The sequence below is a fragment of the Paroedura picta genome, chromosome 10 (genome assembly GCF_049243985.1).
Source record: "Paroedura picta isolate Pp20150507F chromosome 10, Ppicta_v3.0, whole genome shotgun sequence".
Taxonomy (NCBI): Eukaryota; Metazoa; Chordata; class Lepidosauria; order Squamata; family Gekkonidae; genus Paroedura; species Paroedura picta.
Genome location: NC_135378.1, coordinates 29724780 through 29741064, shown reverse-complemented (window position 1 = coordinate 29741064; position 16285 = coordinate 29724780). Strand labels below are relative to the sequence as shown.

At 49.9% G+C, this 16285-nt stretch overlaps 2 protein-coding genes across 2 annotated transcripts; both read right to left on the bottom strand.

The window, feature by feature from the left end:
• Nucleotides 1-1677: 1677 nt before the first annotated feature.
• On the bottom strand, nucleotides 1678-7234 carry ZAR1 (zygote arrest 1). Its single transcript, XM_077301917.1, has 4 exons — nucleotides 6365-7234; nucleotides 5161-5253; nucleotides 5003-5077; nucleotides 1678-2705 (listed from the first exon to the last, which is right to left on the bottom strand). The coding sequence occupies exons 1-4, from the start codon at nucleotides 7217-7219 to the stop codon at nucleotides 2562-2564; spliced, it is 1167 nt and encodes a 388-aa protein (XP_077158032.1). The 5' UTR covers nucleotides 7220-7234; the 3' UTR covers nucleotides 1678-2561.
• A 1859-nt stretch (nucleotides 7235-9093) lies between these two features.
• On the bottom strand, nucleotides 9094-15322 carry SLC10A4 (solute carrier family 10 member 4). Its single transcript, XM_077301915.1, has 3 exons — nucleotides 14592-15322; nucleotides 12968-13178; nucleotides 9094-10114 (listed from the first exon to the last, which is right to left on the bottom strand). The coding sequence occupies exons 1-3, from the start codon at nucleotides 15032-15034 to the stop codon at nucleotides 9596-9598; spliced, it is 1173 nt and encodes a 390-aa protein (XP_077158030.1). The 5' UTR covers nucleotides 15035-15322; the 3' UTR covers nucleotides 9094-9595.
• Between the last annotated feature and the right edge of the window lie 963 nt (nucleotides 15323-16285).

Genomic DNA, 16285 nt, shown 5'->3' with positions numbered 1-16285 from the left:
AGATAATGTATATACAAATTAAATTGTACCAACCCTAGGGCTGATCCTTATGAGGACTCCTTGCTTATTTCCCTCCACTATGGGAACATCATTTATTCTTGCTCATTGGTTCCTGGCATTTAAGCCATTTTTAGTCCACATAAGAGAACCTGTTCTGTCATCCTGTGATTCCCAGATTTACTTGGGAGTCTTTGGTAAGGAAGCTTGTCAAAAGCCTTTTGAAAGCCCAAGTATGTATATTCCACCAGGTCACCATTCTTTACAGAAGGGGTAATCAAACCGCAGCCCTCCAGATGTCTATGGACTACAATTCCCATAAGCCCCTGCCAGTGAACTGGCAGGGGCTTATGGGAATTGTAGTCCGTGGACATCTGGAGGGTCGCAGTTTGACTACCCCTGCTTTACAGGCTTGTCATTTTCTCAGATAGTTCCATAAGACTGGAAAGGTGGGACTTCCCACTGCAGAAGCCATGCTGATTTCCCCTTAGGTTTTGTTCCTCTGTGTGCCTGATCATTCAATATCAGATTGCAGGTTATGCTAATCTGACAGGTTTGTGATTCCGTGGTTCTCCCCTGAAGCCCCTTTTAAAGCTGGTATAAAGTTTGCTACTCTCCAGTCTTCTGGTACAGTGGCTGGATTTACTGATAGGCTACATATACATGTTAGTAGAACATCTCACATTTGAATTCCAAGAAATCTCAGGTGTGTGCCATCAGAACATGGAGATCTATCATAGGTCTAGAACATCTCTTATCACCTCAGTAATTTGACTATTATTTAGAGTCCCTTCTGGTTTTGGTACAGGTACATGCCCTGCACTTTCCACACAGAAATCTGTTCAGCTTATCTGTTCTGCTCTCTTTAGCAGTCCCTTTATTCATTGGTCAGTTGAAGGCCTAACTGCTCCTCTGGCTTGTTTCCCCACTCTAAATAAATTCAAAGAAATCTTGTCTTCATTATTTTAGCAATCTACTTCTCAAATTCTTCTTTTACATGCCTAATTGACACTTTTATTTGCATTGATAACCACGCAGGCATTTTTTAAAAAGCTGGCAGTGCCTTTCCTAACCTGGAGAAGGCCGTCTATGCGAGGTGCAAATAGTGTCATTTTAAGTAGCTTCCATGGATGCGCTAAACACTCTTGCAAATTTTGTGGCTACTCTACGCTTATAGGTATATTTTCCAGTCTGCTTTTCTGACACTGTTTGTTTGGTGATTTTTATGCATCTAGCTTTGTTAGTCTAAAAGGCACCCAGTGAAACAAGTCTCAGAGGCTGGTTATGTTTTCATAAACCAGTGTTATGCAAGTACAGGAAAACACTAAAGCATTTCCACACACTTCACCTGCAGAGCACTAAGCACACTACAAAGGAATGTCATTAGAATTCAGAATTGAAATGGAGACTTGCTTGTAAATTAATGCAGAAAGCAAAATAACTAGTACATAGATTTAGGGCAGAATTAAACATAGTTTCAAAGTTGTTTCAAGAACTGGTATAGTTTAGTTAAGGCAAATTGGACAGCCTGAGGTTCAAATGGTCACCTTAATCAGATTTTGTTTTAGGAAAATTGCTGTATTCTCATTGTTTGGATAATACAGAGCATTGTGTACATAAACATAAAACACTAAACCTTAATAATTTAAGATGTTACCACTTAAATGATGTAAGCAGAGATACAGGCATGGTCACTTTATTTAGCTGTCAGGTCCCAGTTTATCAAGAACTTGAAGACAGGCATTCACCATCATGGCTAAGGACACACACCAAAAGTTACTACCTAGAGAACTGGGATGCATCAGACTTACCCTAGCACTTAACAAGTAATTCCTTCAAATATCAATTTATCAGCTTCTGAGATATACAAGTGTACCTCCTATACTAGATGGTAACCCAGTTACACCTACAATGATAATCCAATTTGTTCAGGAATGCCACCTAGTTTATCCAACACCCTTCCAACACCTGTGCTCCATTACTACACAGCTGTTTACAAGGTGGCAAAGGTGTGCCACCAGCCTCAAGCATTGATTCGTGGTTACTTCTCCCTTTTGCATCAACCACACTTAAGGCTTCAGATTTAGCATTTCCACAGATAAATGCAATTCCTATGACTTCATCTGCCTGATTAGGAACTGTCAATGGAAAATTTAGTTCCTTTCCCCAGAATTGGACCATTTAGGATGTGCTAGATGCCAAAAGAAAAAAACATCTCCATAAAAAATAACATGCAGAGAGCTACTGCACATTCTGTCCCACCCAGGTGAACAGGGCTGATTTAACTAAGTTCCTTCCCCAACACAAAAACTGCAGAATTTGCTTTTCAAAGCCTCCTTGATACAATGAGTCTTATTTTGTCCCAGCATACCAAGCATATTCCTTCCCATTCTTAATATAATTAACAGATGAGGTAGACATTAGGTTGCAATATGATTCACAGTTGCTTTACCAAAGCTTTACTGGCAAACTATCCATTATCACAGCCTGCAATTTCCAAACAAAATCTCTGCTCCTGGCACTTTTACATTCAGAATTCTTCCACCACTACCCAATTCCCCGGCTCAAATAATATATTTGAAACTAAATGTACTATCACACGAGAGACGTTTGCCTTTGCATCTTCCACAGAGGTCCTGACGGTGAGGTTTCTTGGGGTCAACATGGCGTAGCTTCACGGGGCAGGTGCACCGTTTTTGCTTGCAGCTCTGTAACAGACAGGCAGGCCTTGAGGAAACAGTCATAGAACTGGCAGGCACTAAGGCTACTGTATTATCCAGCAAGATAGATTCTGATGAGTGGCCATGTCGGTCGGAAGGATTAGAATCATAGAATCATAGAGTTGGAAGGGGCCATACAGGCCATCTAGTCCAACCCCCTGCTCAACGCAGGATCAGCCCTAAGCATTCTAAAGCATCCAAGAGGAAGTGTGCATGCACACAAAAAATGTATACCTTGCATAAAACTTGGTTGCTCTTGAAGGGGCCCCTGGACTCTTTACTTGGTCTTATCCAAGAGTTAGGCTTGAGTCCAGTAGCAGGCTAACAAGAGTTTCAGGGAAGTAAGAAGCAAAGCTCATTTTGTCATGCACAGCAAAGGAAGAAGTGGAGATTGGAGTCCTTTTATCCCAGTCAGAAGGTGGGGAGGGGTGTTGTGATGAACGCTTGAAAGGGGTGTATTGCAGAATTCTCAGCCAGGGTTTCATGAAACCCTGGGATTTTTTTTTACAAACCTGGAAGGGTTTCCCAAGTGGGTGGAAGTTAATTTTATGTATTTTAAAAAATTGTGAAACGTTTATCAGAGAACGTAACCATATATGATCATGTTGGCCCACCCAGCCCCACTTACTAAAATGGCCACTGATGGGCCTGGAGGGGGTGGGGATGGGAAGTACCACAGGTGAGCATATACAAAGCTCTGCTTCCCCACCATATTTTGTAGCATTCTCAAAACTTGAAGAACATTTCAGGGGTTTCTCAATGGTAAAAAAGTTGAGAATGGCTGGTGGATTTTATCAGCTTGACTACAGCAGAGGGGAAATGCTTGGGGACAGAACTGGCAGCTGTAGCAATCCCTATTCTGTCTCATGCGTTGCCTGAGTAACTTATGTACTTGCAGATGCATATGAGTATGCCATGAAAACCTAGACCAGATCAAAGCCCCTCATACAGATCTAGACTAAGCCCTTTGTTTAAGCTCAGATTATTATAGTAAAAATCTAGACATAATGAGCACAGAGGATGTTTCACACCAAGAGTCCACAATTTTGTCCAGACCTTGTTAGAAGAATTCCGTTCTCTCTTTGCACACGGCAGACCCAAGTACTTCTCTTAGACAGGCAGACTACCCCTGTATCAGTACATAAACAGATCTCCAAGGAGTTGCTCACAGTGGGCCAACAGATTTTATTCAAATGGGTAGCCGCATTGGTCTGAAGTAGCACAATAAAATCAGAGTCCAGTAGCACTCGAAAGCTCACGCCTTGAATAAATCTTCATTGGTCTTAAAGGTGCTGCTGGACTCCAACAGATTTGGACATAGCATGCAAACTGTAGCTGTCCTTTTCAACTCATTCTAAACTTCACTCCTACATTGACAGAAATGCATTTCTAGCTAGGAGGCTGACCAGATTCCTGTCCTAATTATGAAGTTAAAAGTTTCAACTAGCAGACTGTGTAAAGCTGTATTCTGTCATAGAACTCCTGCCCCATACCAATGCAGAACAAAGATATATATATTTTTTAATATTATGGATTAATGAAGATCAGGGTTCCTACTTTAAACACCCTGGACCTGATCCAGAGGTGGCCTGGTTCTATGAAGCTTTTTGGATAATCCTAAACTGAATTTAGCAGGATTTGTTGAAGACAGCATGGGATGATCCACATCTATACTACCTTGAGCTTCTTGGAGACTACAAAGAGGGGACTTATAGCAAAATCAGCACTGAAGTGGTTTGCCATTTTAAAGAGTATTCACAGTTTATATATTTGGGCTAACACTGGATCAATAAATATAAAGGCTAATAACTGGTCTGCTAAACAGGTTCTAGAGCAGATGAAGAGTTGGTATTTCTACCCCGCTCCCTGAAGGAGTCTCAAAGTGGCTTACAATTGCCTTCCCTTCCTCTTTCCACAACAGACACCCTGTGAGGGAGGTGGGGCTGAGAGAGCTCTGACAAGACTGCTGTGAGAACAGCACCATCAGGGCTGTAACAAGCCCAAGATCACCCAGCTGGCTGCATGTGGAAGAGTGGGGAATCAAGCCCAGCTCTCCAGATTAGAAGAAGTCAATCACTACACCAAGATGGCAGCTCAGAAACAACTAACCAAGTAGAATACTACTTATATGCTTTCCTACATGAAGTGTTTGCATTATGGATGTCCGTATGAGGCACAGATATTCAAGGACAAGCTGTAAATCAAGGGCTGAGTTTGAATCAAACACATTTAGGAAGTCATCTGAAGACTTTTACTTTAGATGGCCTTCTAAGTACCATGCTTACTTGGCAGGTGATATCCTCCACTCGGTAGGGATTGTACGATTTCTGGCAAGTACGGCAGAACTGCCGAAAATAAACCTGTTGACAAACAGTGGACAATGAAGGAAATGCTTTGCCAAGGAGCCATAGAGTATCCCTCCCCTACCCAGTCCCAAATGTACCTTGTTAGTGCCCTGAACACACCACACATAGGCACTCTCCCAGCGGACGTTGCAGTCCTTGCAGTGGTAATAGCCGTATTTCTGCTCTAGGAACTAGGGTGCAGAGAAATTAAAACTCAGGCTTGGAAAAAAAACAACTTGAGACAACAGCATTCAGCAAGGGTTTCCGAGCGCTCACTTGAAAACACCACCACAGTGAGCTGGAGAGCAAGAACCAGGCAGAGCACCACAGAGAGGAACCCTGGAGAGCTTTTGGTCAGTCTAGGTGTAGCCAACCCTCTCCCCTCGGGCATCTCTCCAAGGTAGCAATGACGGCCCAGGAAACTGCTAAGGGGCAGCCCTGGCAAACCACTTCTCCGTCGCCATCATGATAGATCAATATTGGATCACTGGTGATCGCCAAAATGCACATACGGCCAGAAGGACAGGTCAGTAAAATGGAGGACACAGCTTTATGTTCAGATGCTAGAGACCTTCCCTTACTGCATCCACACACTAGTAAGAGTCTGTGAAAAAGAGTCCATGACTCCTCTAGGCCCAGCCACCCACTGAGGCTGGAGTATTACCTCTACTGTGACTGAGCAGATCGTCTGGCATTCGCTCTCAAATCAATTCATTTTCTCCCTGGTTGACTGGATTCTATCCAGACATCTTTACATAAGGGACTCCAGAAGAAGGGCTGGTTTTTATACCCTGCCTTTCAAAAGAAACACTTTCCCCTTTTTCTCCCTACAACAGACACCCTGTGAGGTACCTGGGAAAGCTCTAGGGAGAACTCCTCTGTGAGAATAGCTCTAAGAGAACTGTGACTAGCCCAAGGTCACCCAGCAGGTTGAATGTGGAGAAGTGGGGACCAATGGAGGTTGAAAAACAGCATGTCTAGCAGATCTAGGCGACTCAGGTTCAAATCCCAGCATTCCCACTGAAGCTTGTTGGGTGACCTGGGGGGGGGGCAGTTCCACTCTGCCGGCCCTACCACAGGAGGTTGTCCTGAGGATAAATCAGAGAGGAGGATGCCAGCGGCTTTGCTTCCCTATCGGGAAGGGCTTCAAAGAAGCTCGGCTGCTTGAGCGCTTTTCAAATGTAGCCATGCAGCAACCGCGGGCCGCCTATGAAATTAGTCCTTAAAGGGGGAACTTTCGGCGTCCGAGGGAGACCCAACTTTCCAGCTTGCAAAGACGGCGCCCCCGCCCCCGAGCCCCACCTGGAAGCGCACGCGGGCCTTGCCCTGCCCGGCCCCCTCCACCTCCGCCTGCTCTTCCTCCCCTGGGCCGCGGGGGGCTCTCTCCGCCGCCTCGACGTCGCGCTTCCCCTCCTCGGGCGCCTTCTCCGGCGCCCCCTCCTCCTCCTCGTCTCCCCCGCCCGCCTCTTTGGGCGCCGGGCGCTGCTCCTGCGGCTCGACGGCGGCAGCGCCCTTGCGGTCGGCTTCCCGCGGGGGCGGGGGCGGCGGCGACGGCGACGGGGGGGCCTCGGGCTCCTCGAGGAAGGTGGTGAGGCGGCGGGAGGCCACGGGCGAGTAGACGGCGATGGTGCGGGGGAAGCGGACGGCGCGGGCGGCCACGTTGCTGACCGGGCTGCCCTGCCCTTGCTCCGGGGGCGCGGCGGCGGCGGCGGCCCGACGGCGCAGGAGGAGCGGGCGCGGCCCGAGCGAGCACTGGACGGCGGCGTCTTGGCGCGGGTTGACCTGGACGCCCATCTCCTTGGTGTTGGCCTTGCGGAGGCGCGGCGTCAGGTTGGGGTTGACCTGCGACAGGATGGCCTTCAGCTGCGCTCGCTGGTAGTTGTCGAAGTACTCGGCGGCCGCGGCCGCCGCCACCGCCGCGCCCTCGCCGTAGCTGGAGAAGTAGCCGCCCCGCTGCCGCCAGGGCGCCGGCCCCTTCCCCTTGGGCGCCGGGTAGCGGTAGGAATAGGGGTTGTAGGAGGGGTACACGTAGCTCTCCATGGCCTCGTCCACCGCCGTGGCCATCCTGCGCGTCCCGGGCTCGGCGCCCCTCGGAAGCGCCTTAAATCCCCCGCGGGGCGGGATCCGCCTGTTCCCATTGGCGCAAATGGGAGTCATTCGGGGGGCGCGGCTCGACCGGCAGTCCTGTGCAGACTTACAGCGGAGCGCGGGCCTGTGAAGTTTCTAGGAGGGCCTTCCAGATAAACTTGCCTAGGATCGGAATGCATACTGGAAACCCTGGGCCTTTCCTACCTTTGCTCGAATCTAGGTCCCACAGCACGGTGGAGGTTTGGATTTGCGTCAATAGATTAGGATCCTGCATTGAACGGGAGGTTGGACTCCACAGGCCCCTTCCAACACTATGGTTTTCTTCTTGTGTTCTGATGTTGTGATTGCCCATTTTAATGGGTTTTAGTCGGACTTTTGAATGGCGGTTAATAAATTAAATAACTAAATGATGATGATGATGGTGATGATTTTGGGGTGGCATCCTTGCAGAGGATTAGATGCCCGTGAACACAGTGTTTGCTTCCTCCTGAAGTCTCTTAACTTGCTTTCTGACCTTAATCTGGGTTAATTCTTTAGATTCCCATATAGTCTGGAAACAGGTACTGGAAAATGAAGGGAAATCTTCTGACACTTCCCTCAGAGTAAACGTCAGTGGCATTTACATCCCAGAAAATTCAGTGTGTCTTCCTGTGACCATAACTTGAAAATAATTCAGCTTGCACTCAAGCACCTGGTGTATTGATCTCACTGCCAGCAACATCCCCATAAACCAGGGGTGGCACTAGCAGGGACTCATGGTAATTGTAGTCCATGGACATCTGGAAAGTCACGTTTGGCCACCCCTGCCAAGGTCTACAGTGGCCTTGTGTGCTTTAATGATATTGTGGGTCAGGCTTCAGTGGTATTTAATGTTAGAAATGGCTTTTAGTCTAAATATAATGATATTCTGTTTCAACCCATCATATTTATTAATGAGTTCAGTTGAGCCTGTGAGATTTAACTTTAGTTAACAATATATGATAGGTTTGATTCCAGATTATACCAGCAATACCTAGAAATGGGATAACATATTTGCAGCAAGGAGCGATGCTTTATAATAAAGCACATGCTCTTTTGCATGCATACCCAATTCAGTTCCTGGCATCATCAGCTAAAAGATCCAGGTGGCTGAGCAGAGACAGACCGGACTGAGACCCTGGAGAAATGTCACCTATCAGCATAGGCACACACATACACAAAAAAACCACCCCTGTGATGCTCTAAGCAGGTATATTCAGTGGGGCTTACCTCCATGAAAGCGTTCTTAGGATTGCCCTATAGGCTTACCTACATCTAACAAAGGATTGTGTCCTCTCGAAGCTACAGTTCTTACTCAGAGGGGAAACCTCCACATTACACACCGCTTAATTTAAAAGGAAACAAGTCCTTGTAAGTTTGACACCTTTACTAAGAAAGATTACATTAACCCTTTTCTGATGTAGCTATCAAGTCGCAGTTGACGTATGATAACCCATAGAAGTGGTTTGGAATTGCCTGGCTCTACCTAGCCATTCAGGACTTCCTTGGTGGTCTTAGCCCACATGAAGCTGCCTTGCGCCAAATTGGACTCTTTAGGGTCTTAGGTTGAGGTCTTTCACATCACCTCTTTCACTAGAGATGCCAGGGATTGAACCTGGGAACTTCTGCGTGTCAAACAGATGCTCTACCATTGAGCCACAGACCTTCCCTCTCCTAACTAAATACTAACCAGGAATGCTGTCCGGCTTTCAAGAGTTTACAAGATAGGGCTAGGCTGGGTCATCCCAGTCAGGATACTTTTTCCTGATGCCCATCCAAAGTCTATCGCCCTTTATTATGTGTATTCTTAAAAAGCTGCCCCCCCTCCCAGCCAGCAAAGAAGGTGTTTGCAGCACTCTTCTTCCAAGAAAGAACCAGCTGCTGCGGTCTTCACTAGTGAAAGAAACAGTCTCTAATCAACACTGTATGCTGAATGATCGGCACCTTTGCAAGAAATTTAATCAGTGGTGAGTGTACAACATTACTTAACCTTTTCACATACAAAGACGCTGAAATAGAGATGCAAGATATACTGATAGGCTTTCCAAAAATAAATAACCAACGTGCCTGGGGCATTCAATTACACCTGACAGACACCAACACTTCCTTTCCCTTTGCTTGCCTTCTCGTCCTCAAAATTGCCTTTACCTTTTTCCGTTGTGGAACCTTGTTTCTTGCTCGCATCTCAGTGTACACTGGGTCACACCGATGAGGATGGCTGACACTGAATATTTTGTGATGACCGGAAGGTTGTCACGGGTGACTTGTTGTTTAGGGAAGAGAATATTGACATGGCTGCAAACCGTATACTTGCAGGCTGCTTAAGGAACAACAACGGACAGGAACTTCTTGGTCTCCCCCACCCCCGGTTTACTACACCATTTATCCTTTAAAAAGGACATTTGGCCCTTAACGCCTTCCCTTGCCCTAGAGAGCCGTCTGTGCAGACTCCATGAGCGCCGGGCCATGGCTCTCCGTGGTCACTGTGCCATAGCAGGTATCCAGCCCTTCCTCCTCATTGAGTTTCTTGTAAGAAATGTCAGTATCTTCTTCTTCCCCCCCTACAGTGTCTTGCTTGTAGAAGTTCTTGCCGTATATCTTGTAGGCCAGCACAATCAAGCCAGCTTCCGTCGCCTGGAAGAGGGCGTACAGCAGAGGGAACATGTACATGCTCCCGATGAGTTGCGGAGGGAAAGTCAGCTTGAGTATCGCCGTGCAGAGCTGTACGTTCTGGCAGCCCGTCTCTAGGGACACGGTCCTCTTGCAATGCGGAGGCAAGTGGAATAAGGTCGCCACGCCGTAGCCACAGCCGTAGCCCGCCAAGGGCATCAACACAGCAACCACGTAGACGGTGGCAGGGATCGTGGCCAGCAGTTCAGGACCCAGCATGGTGCCCGTGAGAATGAAAAGGACCACCAAGGTCAGTAGGAGAGACCACAAGGAAACCTGGTAATGAGATAAGCAGGCAAGTGGGCTCTTGGAATGCGGCTGCATTGAAATCACATCAAAGGATTTTTTACCTGCAGAGAGAGGTCTTATGATAGCGAGCAAGCGCCTTCAGCAACCCCCATTAGCCATTTCAGGAAAGCACCCTATGTAAAGGCAGGTTACTCTTTTGTCGTATTGTGTTGTGTAGCCAGGAGATCCAAGGATTGTCCGGCAGCCAGGCAAGGGATGTTCGGACATGGTTGGTCATTGCTTGCCTCCACATCATAACCCCTAGTGTTCCTCAGAGGCATGAGCCTTAATATCAAGGCAGTGGATCTTTGAAATTCAAGTAGTCAATGGCCACCCTCATGACTTGTCTGAGTGCCTCGTATGGAAATGTCAGTGCCCCTACCTTTTGAGGGTGCTACAGAGAACAGAGCCTCCCTATTGGTGGTGCTTTCTAGTAGAATCCTGGCTAAGTTTGCTCATTGGTTGCTTTGGATGCTGGTGAGGCCCTTCCCATTTAGACTGGTGTTTGGTGATGCTTGCCACCATTTTGATTTTGTTTTGGTTGACTGCTGTTGATTTAATTTGTATCTCTTTCCTATTGTATATCTTAATAGTGCTAGCTGCCCTTTAGGGCCTACAGTGGATCTTGGCTGAACCACAACGTATAATTGTCTGTTAGACTACAGGATGTCCAGCCAGCTGTCTCCCTGTTGAAAAATGGATAGACAGTCCCTTTGACCACCACAAAGGCCTGTCTAGGAATCATGGCACTGGCATGGAGAAGACTCTTTTGAAACAGGCGCCATCGTGAGAAAATGAATCGGGTGAGATTGAGTAAAAAATCTGCCTGGATTCAACCTGGGACCTACTGTAGTTTAATGGGTCTAGTAACCATCCTTGCTAGTACAGCAGCCACACAAACTCAAAAGTAACAACCTCATGGTAAAAACAACAACAAAATCTTTGTTCTAATGCTGACCATCTGCTCCTGGTCCAGCACTGCCTTCCTGTAGCTACCCCAAAACAGAGGAGTGCTTTTGTTATATTCATGTAGTGACAATGTGGGGTTTTGTGTATTTGCTGTTGGAGTTTATAAGGGACTAAACAGACTTTAAAGCTGGGGTCACTTTAGCTAAAGAGTTACCAAAGGCGCATGCCGACTGATGTTTGCTGAGTAAAGCCTAGTCATTGCTGCTGTTTCACAATTAAGTAACTACATTAAGTAACTACATTTGTGGCCAGTGAATGGCACAATGGTTATGTAATTTATTTAGATCATCATTGCCTCAGAGCAGGAGTCTGCCTTTCAGCCATTAAATTATTATTTAATTATATAATTAATAATATAACAAGTACTATAAGTAATAATAATAAGCACTAAACTGACAATAATATAATAAGTAATAGACATGGTATTCGGAAATGCGTGGGAAGAGCTGGACCAGCTGTTTATTTCATTTCCACTCCTGTGTTTCTCTGATTCTTTTTGTTTTAGTGGCAACATTCAGCTTAAATAGTAGCAAGCATTGGCCTGGAGGGATCTCGATGTTTATATTTTTCGTGTAACTTGATGTCCCCAGTTCACTAATCTTCTGCTGCCTGTCTTTCGCACCTGTGTTACTCTTGCACATCTTAAGCTCAATTTAAGCAGGGCTTCCTGTTGCTTATTTATGTCCAGAATGGGGATAGGAACAGGAATGACTGCTGTACTTCTCTGGCCATAATTTACTCCAGCATCTGCTGGGTTTTACAGCAACGTTACTGCTGCTGGGTCATTCCAGTTGGGTTTAAAGGCCAGAAGATTCTCTTAGCAGAAATACAAAGTCTCCAAAAAATATAAGGGGAGCTGCTGAGGATATATTGAAAGATAAACTGCAATGCTATCTAAGCTTGCTATCTAAGAGCTTTCGTTGTGGCGACACAGGCCACAGAGTCACTCTCCTAGCCCATCCAATCCAGCAACTGCTCCCCAAGTAACATTCCCCTGCCCTGCGATAGAAATCATTGACGTCACCATTTTGAGGACTGAACCTACATGCCCAGCATATGGACACGAGGACTATTCTACATGCCCAGCATATGTGCCACCACATAATAAGTTGCATTAAAGAGGGCTAAAGGATACTGGGAGGCAGACATGGACTTGCAGCTTCCATTCAGAGCACATCACATTGCTTGCATCTGTAATTGTATGCCTGGGAAAGAGGCCTCTGCTAAGCCCTCCAGGGAGCCTCTCTGCAAGGGCACCATCAGTGCCCAGAAGCCATTTCACTGCAGGTTATCACTTTCAAAATCTTAGTGCACAGGCTCATTTAATAATAATTAATTTGTAAAACTAGATGGCTGTCCAGAAAGAAATGTGCTCAGGAGCACGCTGTCTGGAGGATTGGGTCCATGGGCAAGAGTGACATTTATTTATTTATCATATGGCATGTGCAATGTTGCCAGGAGATCTCAGGATTGTCTGGCAGCCAGGCGAGGGACGTTTGTCATTTGCTATTTCCTGCTTCTGCCTCCTGACCCCTGGTGTTCCTTGGAGGAAGTACCACAGAAATCCTTGGAGGTCTCCCAGCCAAATACTAGCTGGGGTCAGTCCCGCTTAACCTACGAGATCTGCTGGGATCAGGCGCGCCTGGGCCATCCAGGTCAGGGGTGCCAAAGAGAGCCCTTCTCTCACTGGAGTTCTTGCCCTCTATCATCTTGTCTGCTGCAGGGGCCTGCTTTTGCTCCAGAGAGCCACTATGTGGGCTGCAGAGCCATTTTGCTCAAGGAGAGGGAGAGGAGGCTCTTTGTCATTGACCAAAGAGGTCTGCCCCCCTGTGCCTGGGCAGGGAAGGCCGGCATTCAGGCCCCGGGGCTTACCTTCAGCAGGATGTCTGCCAGTCTCGGATATCTGTAGCGGATGAACACCCCGAGGCCGATGGGGAGCAGGGTGCTGCACAAGGTCAGGCTGACAGCACCCAGGGGCAGCAGACGCACCAGCGGCGTGTTGATCCAGGCACGGCTATAGAGCCACAGGCAAAGAGGCATCAAGAGCAGAGCCAGCAAGGTGGACGACGCGGTCATGATGATGCTGCCGGGATGGAGAGAAAGCCATCAAAGTCCCCCAGGCTGAGGGTGCACAGTGCCATCCGGCTCCCACCCCATCCCAAAGTTTAGGCGGTGATTAGGCATGGCCAGCAATTTGGGTGCAAAAGACAGTCCCACTTGGACAGGCAGCCTCCTCTTTGCACTCTGCACCCATTTTGGGAGCACAGTAGTGAGTAGCAGCGATGTCGAGACCGCCCCCCCCCCCGCCCCATCTCTGTTCTAATGGACAGTCATTGCAGGCGTGCAGTCGGGCTTTCCTGTCCTCCCAAGCGCATGTGTCCCTCAGAATGAATTTGTCCAGCCTGAAGGGTGTGCCTGGCAGCCAAATGCCTTCAGCCCAGGCTGCTTTCTCTTTTGGCCAGACATGGAAGGAGGCGGACTTCCCAAAGTCTGTGCAAGGGGATGGCTCTGCTCCTGGGCTGTGCCAGCATAGAACGTTACTTTACTAAGCCTGAGGAACTGGGGATTCTCCTCAGCCCGTCCGTCCGTCCGTCCATCTGTGTGTGTGTGCTGACAGGCAGATATTCAGCTGATGAAGCTTTCCCCAGCCAGGGGAGGCAGCCATGGGGAAAAGCCAGTTGGGACAAAAAAGCAACCTTGCTTGCTTGGAGAGGCTCCTTTCAGCTTTCAGAGAGCCAGCAAAATGCACTGGCAGCAACCATGCCTCTGCTCTCCGCCTGCCAATCTTTTGGGACCCCCCATCCTTCCCCCACTCGCAGCAATAGCTAGCACACCCTGCCCCTGAGAGCGGCCAACAGATTTAGTGCCCCGACCTGGATCGCCCAGATTTCAGAAGCAAAGCAACGTTAGCCCTGCCTAGCAGTTGGATGCGAGACCTCCGAGGAATGCCAGGATGGCTCTGCAAAAACCTCTGCAGTCTCTTGCCTGGGGCACCCCACGGAGTCGCCCCTAAGTCAGCTGTGCCTTGACCATAACTAGCTCGGCGCTACTGGCGAAGGGGCGGGCTGCCTTTACGCGCTAAGGCTTGGGTTGCGCGCTTTGCCCCGCACTTCCTAGAGGGACCCCCCCCCTCCACCGCCGCCTTTTGGTCTTGTTCTCCTTCCTCTCGCGCCAAAGGCCTGTCCCCCCCCCCCCCCAATCCCGGTTGCCTCTGAAGCCGAGAGCTGTCCGCCCCTAACGCCGCGTGCTGGAAGGAAGCAAACGGCTAGTTTTCCAAGCGCCCGGCTGGCTTTTCGCGTGCAACAGGTGGGCGCCAGGCTTGTGCCCCCTCCCTCCTCCCGCAGCTGCAGCTTCCACGGGGCCAGGACGCTACTCCGGGCGAACACCTGCCTGCAGGCGGGAAGCGGGCCGCGGAGCGCGTGAGGGGGAGGGGGGGGCCTGTCCCCGGGCTGCGCGCGCCCCTCGCCTGCCGCGGCGGCGCCCGTGCGGCGGGTACCTGAGGTTCATGTCGCCGTCGACCAGGAGCGACATGATGTTGGAGAGGTTCCCGCCGGGGCAGCAGCCGCAGAGCAGGACGGCCACGGCGGCCACCTCGTCGAGGGCGAAGGCGAGCGCCAGCACGAAGGCCACGAGCGGCATGAGGCCGAACTGGCAGAGCAGCGCCAGCAGCAAGCCCAGCGGGCGGCGGAGTTGCGCGCCCAGCTGCGAGGCCTCCACGGTGCAGCCCAAGCCCAGCATGGTGGCGCCCAGCGCCAGCGCCACGAACACGCTCAGCCCCTGGTTCAGCCCGCTCTCCCAGAACGGCGCGCCCCGCGGCGGGGACGCCACGCCGACGATGCCGCCGCCGCCGCCGCCGCCGCCGCTGCTGGTCCCAAAGGCCGCCAAAGCCGCCAAAGCCGCGGGGCTGGCGCTGGCCGCGGCCGCCCCCGAGCCGTTCATGGCCGTCGGGGTTCGTGGCGCGCGCACTTGGCGGGCCGGAGGAGAGCGCCTGCCCTGCGCTGCCCGCAAGTGCCGCTCGCCCACTGAGGAGGGGCCCCCGCCCCGCCCCGCCCCTGCGCAGCCCCCTCGGAGCCCGCCGCCTCAGCGCTGGAGCTCCTCGTCGCGCGCCTTGCAGGGAGCCCGTAAGTCTCTCGCTCGCATGCCGCCGTCTGGGGCGCCGGGAAACGCCTCGCTCCGCTCCAAGGAGAGCTGCCCGTCGCCCAAACGCACCTCTGCGCTGGCCAGGGCCCCCTCTCCCCTCCCTCCTTCTCCACCCCTCCCCTTCCCCGACGCAGCGGGCGGCAGCCTTCCCATGCACGCAGGCAAGTTTGGGGGCGGGGGGGGGCATCAAAGGCTGGGGCTCCTCTCCCCTCCCCTCCCTCAGGCCGCCCTCCGGTAGCCCGGCGCCCCTGGGAATCCCGCAGAGGGTTTTGTGCCCGCAGCAACTTGCGTTGGGTATTGATTCAAGACCCACCCCGCTCCGCTCCAAAGGCAGCCCTTGGGGTGCAAGAACGCCTCCTGTTTAAACTGCGCCGTCTTATACTGGGGAAATGCAGTTATGGTGTCAGCGGTTGCAGCCAGGGGCTGCAGGGAGTTCAGCAGAGAGAAAATCCACCAGACTCCTGCCTGGCAGAGCCACCATGGAACCATGTGCAGCAGTTCTGTAACACTTGAGGAGTGACAGGGCAGTCCTGAAGAGAGTTATGCCCCTCCAAGCTCATTGAAGTTCGTGGGCTTAGAATGGGAAAGCACCTGCATAGGTAAGAGAAGCCCTTTTGCCCATAGATAGCCTCAAGATTATGAATGTCAAATGACACAGGCTTCTAGCCCCCAGCATTTTAAAGCCTTTTTCTTTCATGTTTGTTTCCCCCCTTCAGAAGAAGAGTAGAGGCAGCATTTGAACAAACACCAGCAATGTGATCTTACCACTCCTTTGGGGGGGAGGGGGGAATGCCTTTTATTTCTGGAAATTTTATTTGTTTGCATGTGTTTTATTGAGTTCTGAGTGGGCTGTGCATGCTGTCCAATGCTAATGGACATACTCTCCCTTACACAGAAAGTGTCAAGCACAATTCCTCTGGAGCAAGGCCATCCATTATTACATAAAGCACAATTATGAACCGAAATGAATGTATGGTAGAATTGCCTTAAGCATAAAACACATTAGGTGCTCACAGCAGGAACATAGATAAGTGCTTCTTCCTGCATCCA

Excerpts from the sequence above, each read along its gene's own strand:
- ZAR1 (XM_077301917.1), bottom strand. The coding sequence starts at position 7,219 with ATGACTCCCATTTGCGCCAATGGGAACAGGCGGATCCCGCCCCGCGGG. Across the intron at positions 5,254-6,364 it reads AGGCCCGCGTGCGCTTCCAG|TTCCTAGAGCAGAAATACGG; the intron begins GTGGGGCTCGGG and ends TCTGCACCCTAG. Across the intron at positions 2,706-5,002 it reads TGGAGGATATCACCTGCCAA|AGCTGCAAGCAAAAACGGTG; the intron begins GTAAGCATGGTA and ends TGTCTGTTACAG.
- SLC10A4 (XM_077301915.1), bottom strand. The coding sequence starts at position 15,034 with ATGAACGGCTCGGGGGCGGCCGCGGCCAGCGCCAGCCCCGCGGCTTTG. Across the intron at positions 13,179-14,591 it reads GACGGCGACATGAACCTCAG|CATCATCATGACCGCGTCGT; the intron begins GTACCCGCCGCA and ends CCATCCCGGCAG. Across the intron at positions 10,115-12,967 it reads TGGCAGACATCCTGCTGAAG|GTTTCCTTGTGGTCTCTCCT; the intron begins GTAAGCCCCGGG and ends TCTCATTACCAG.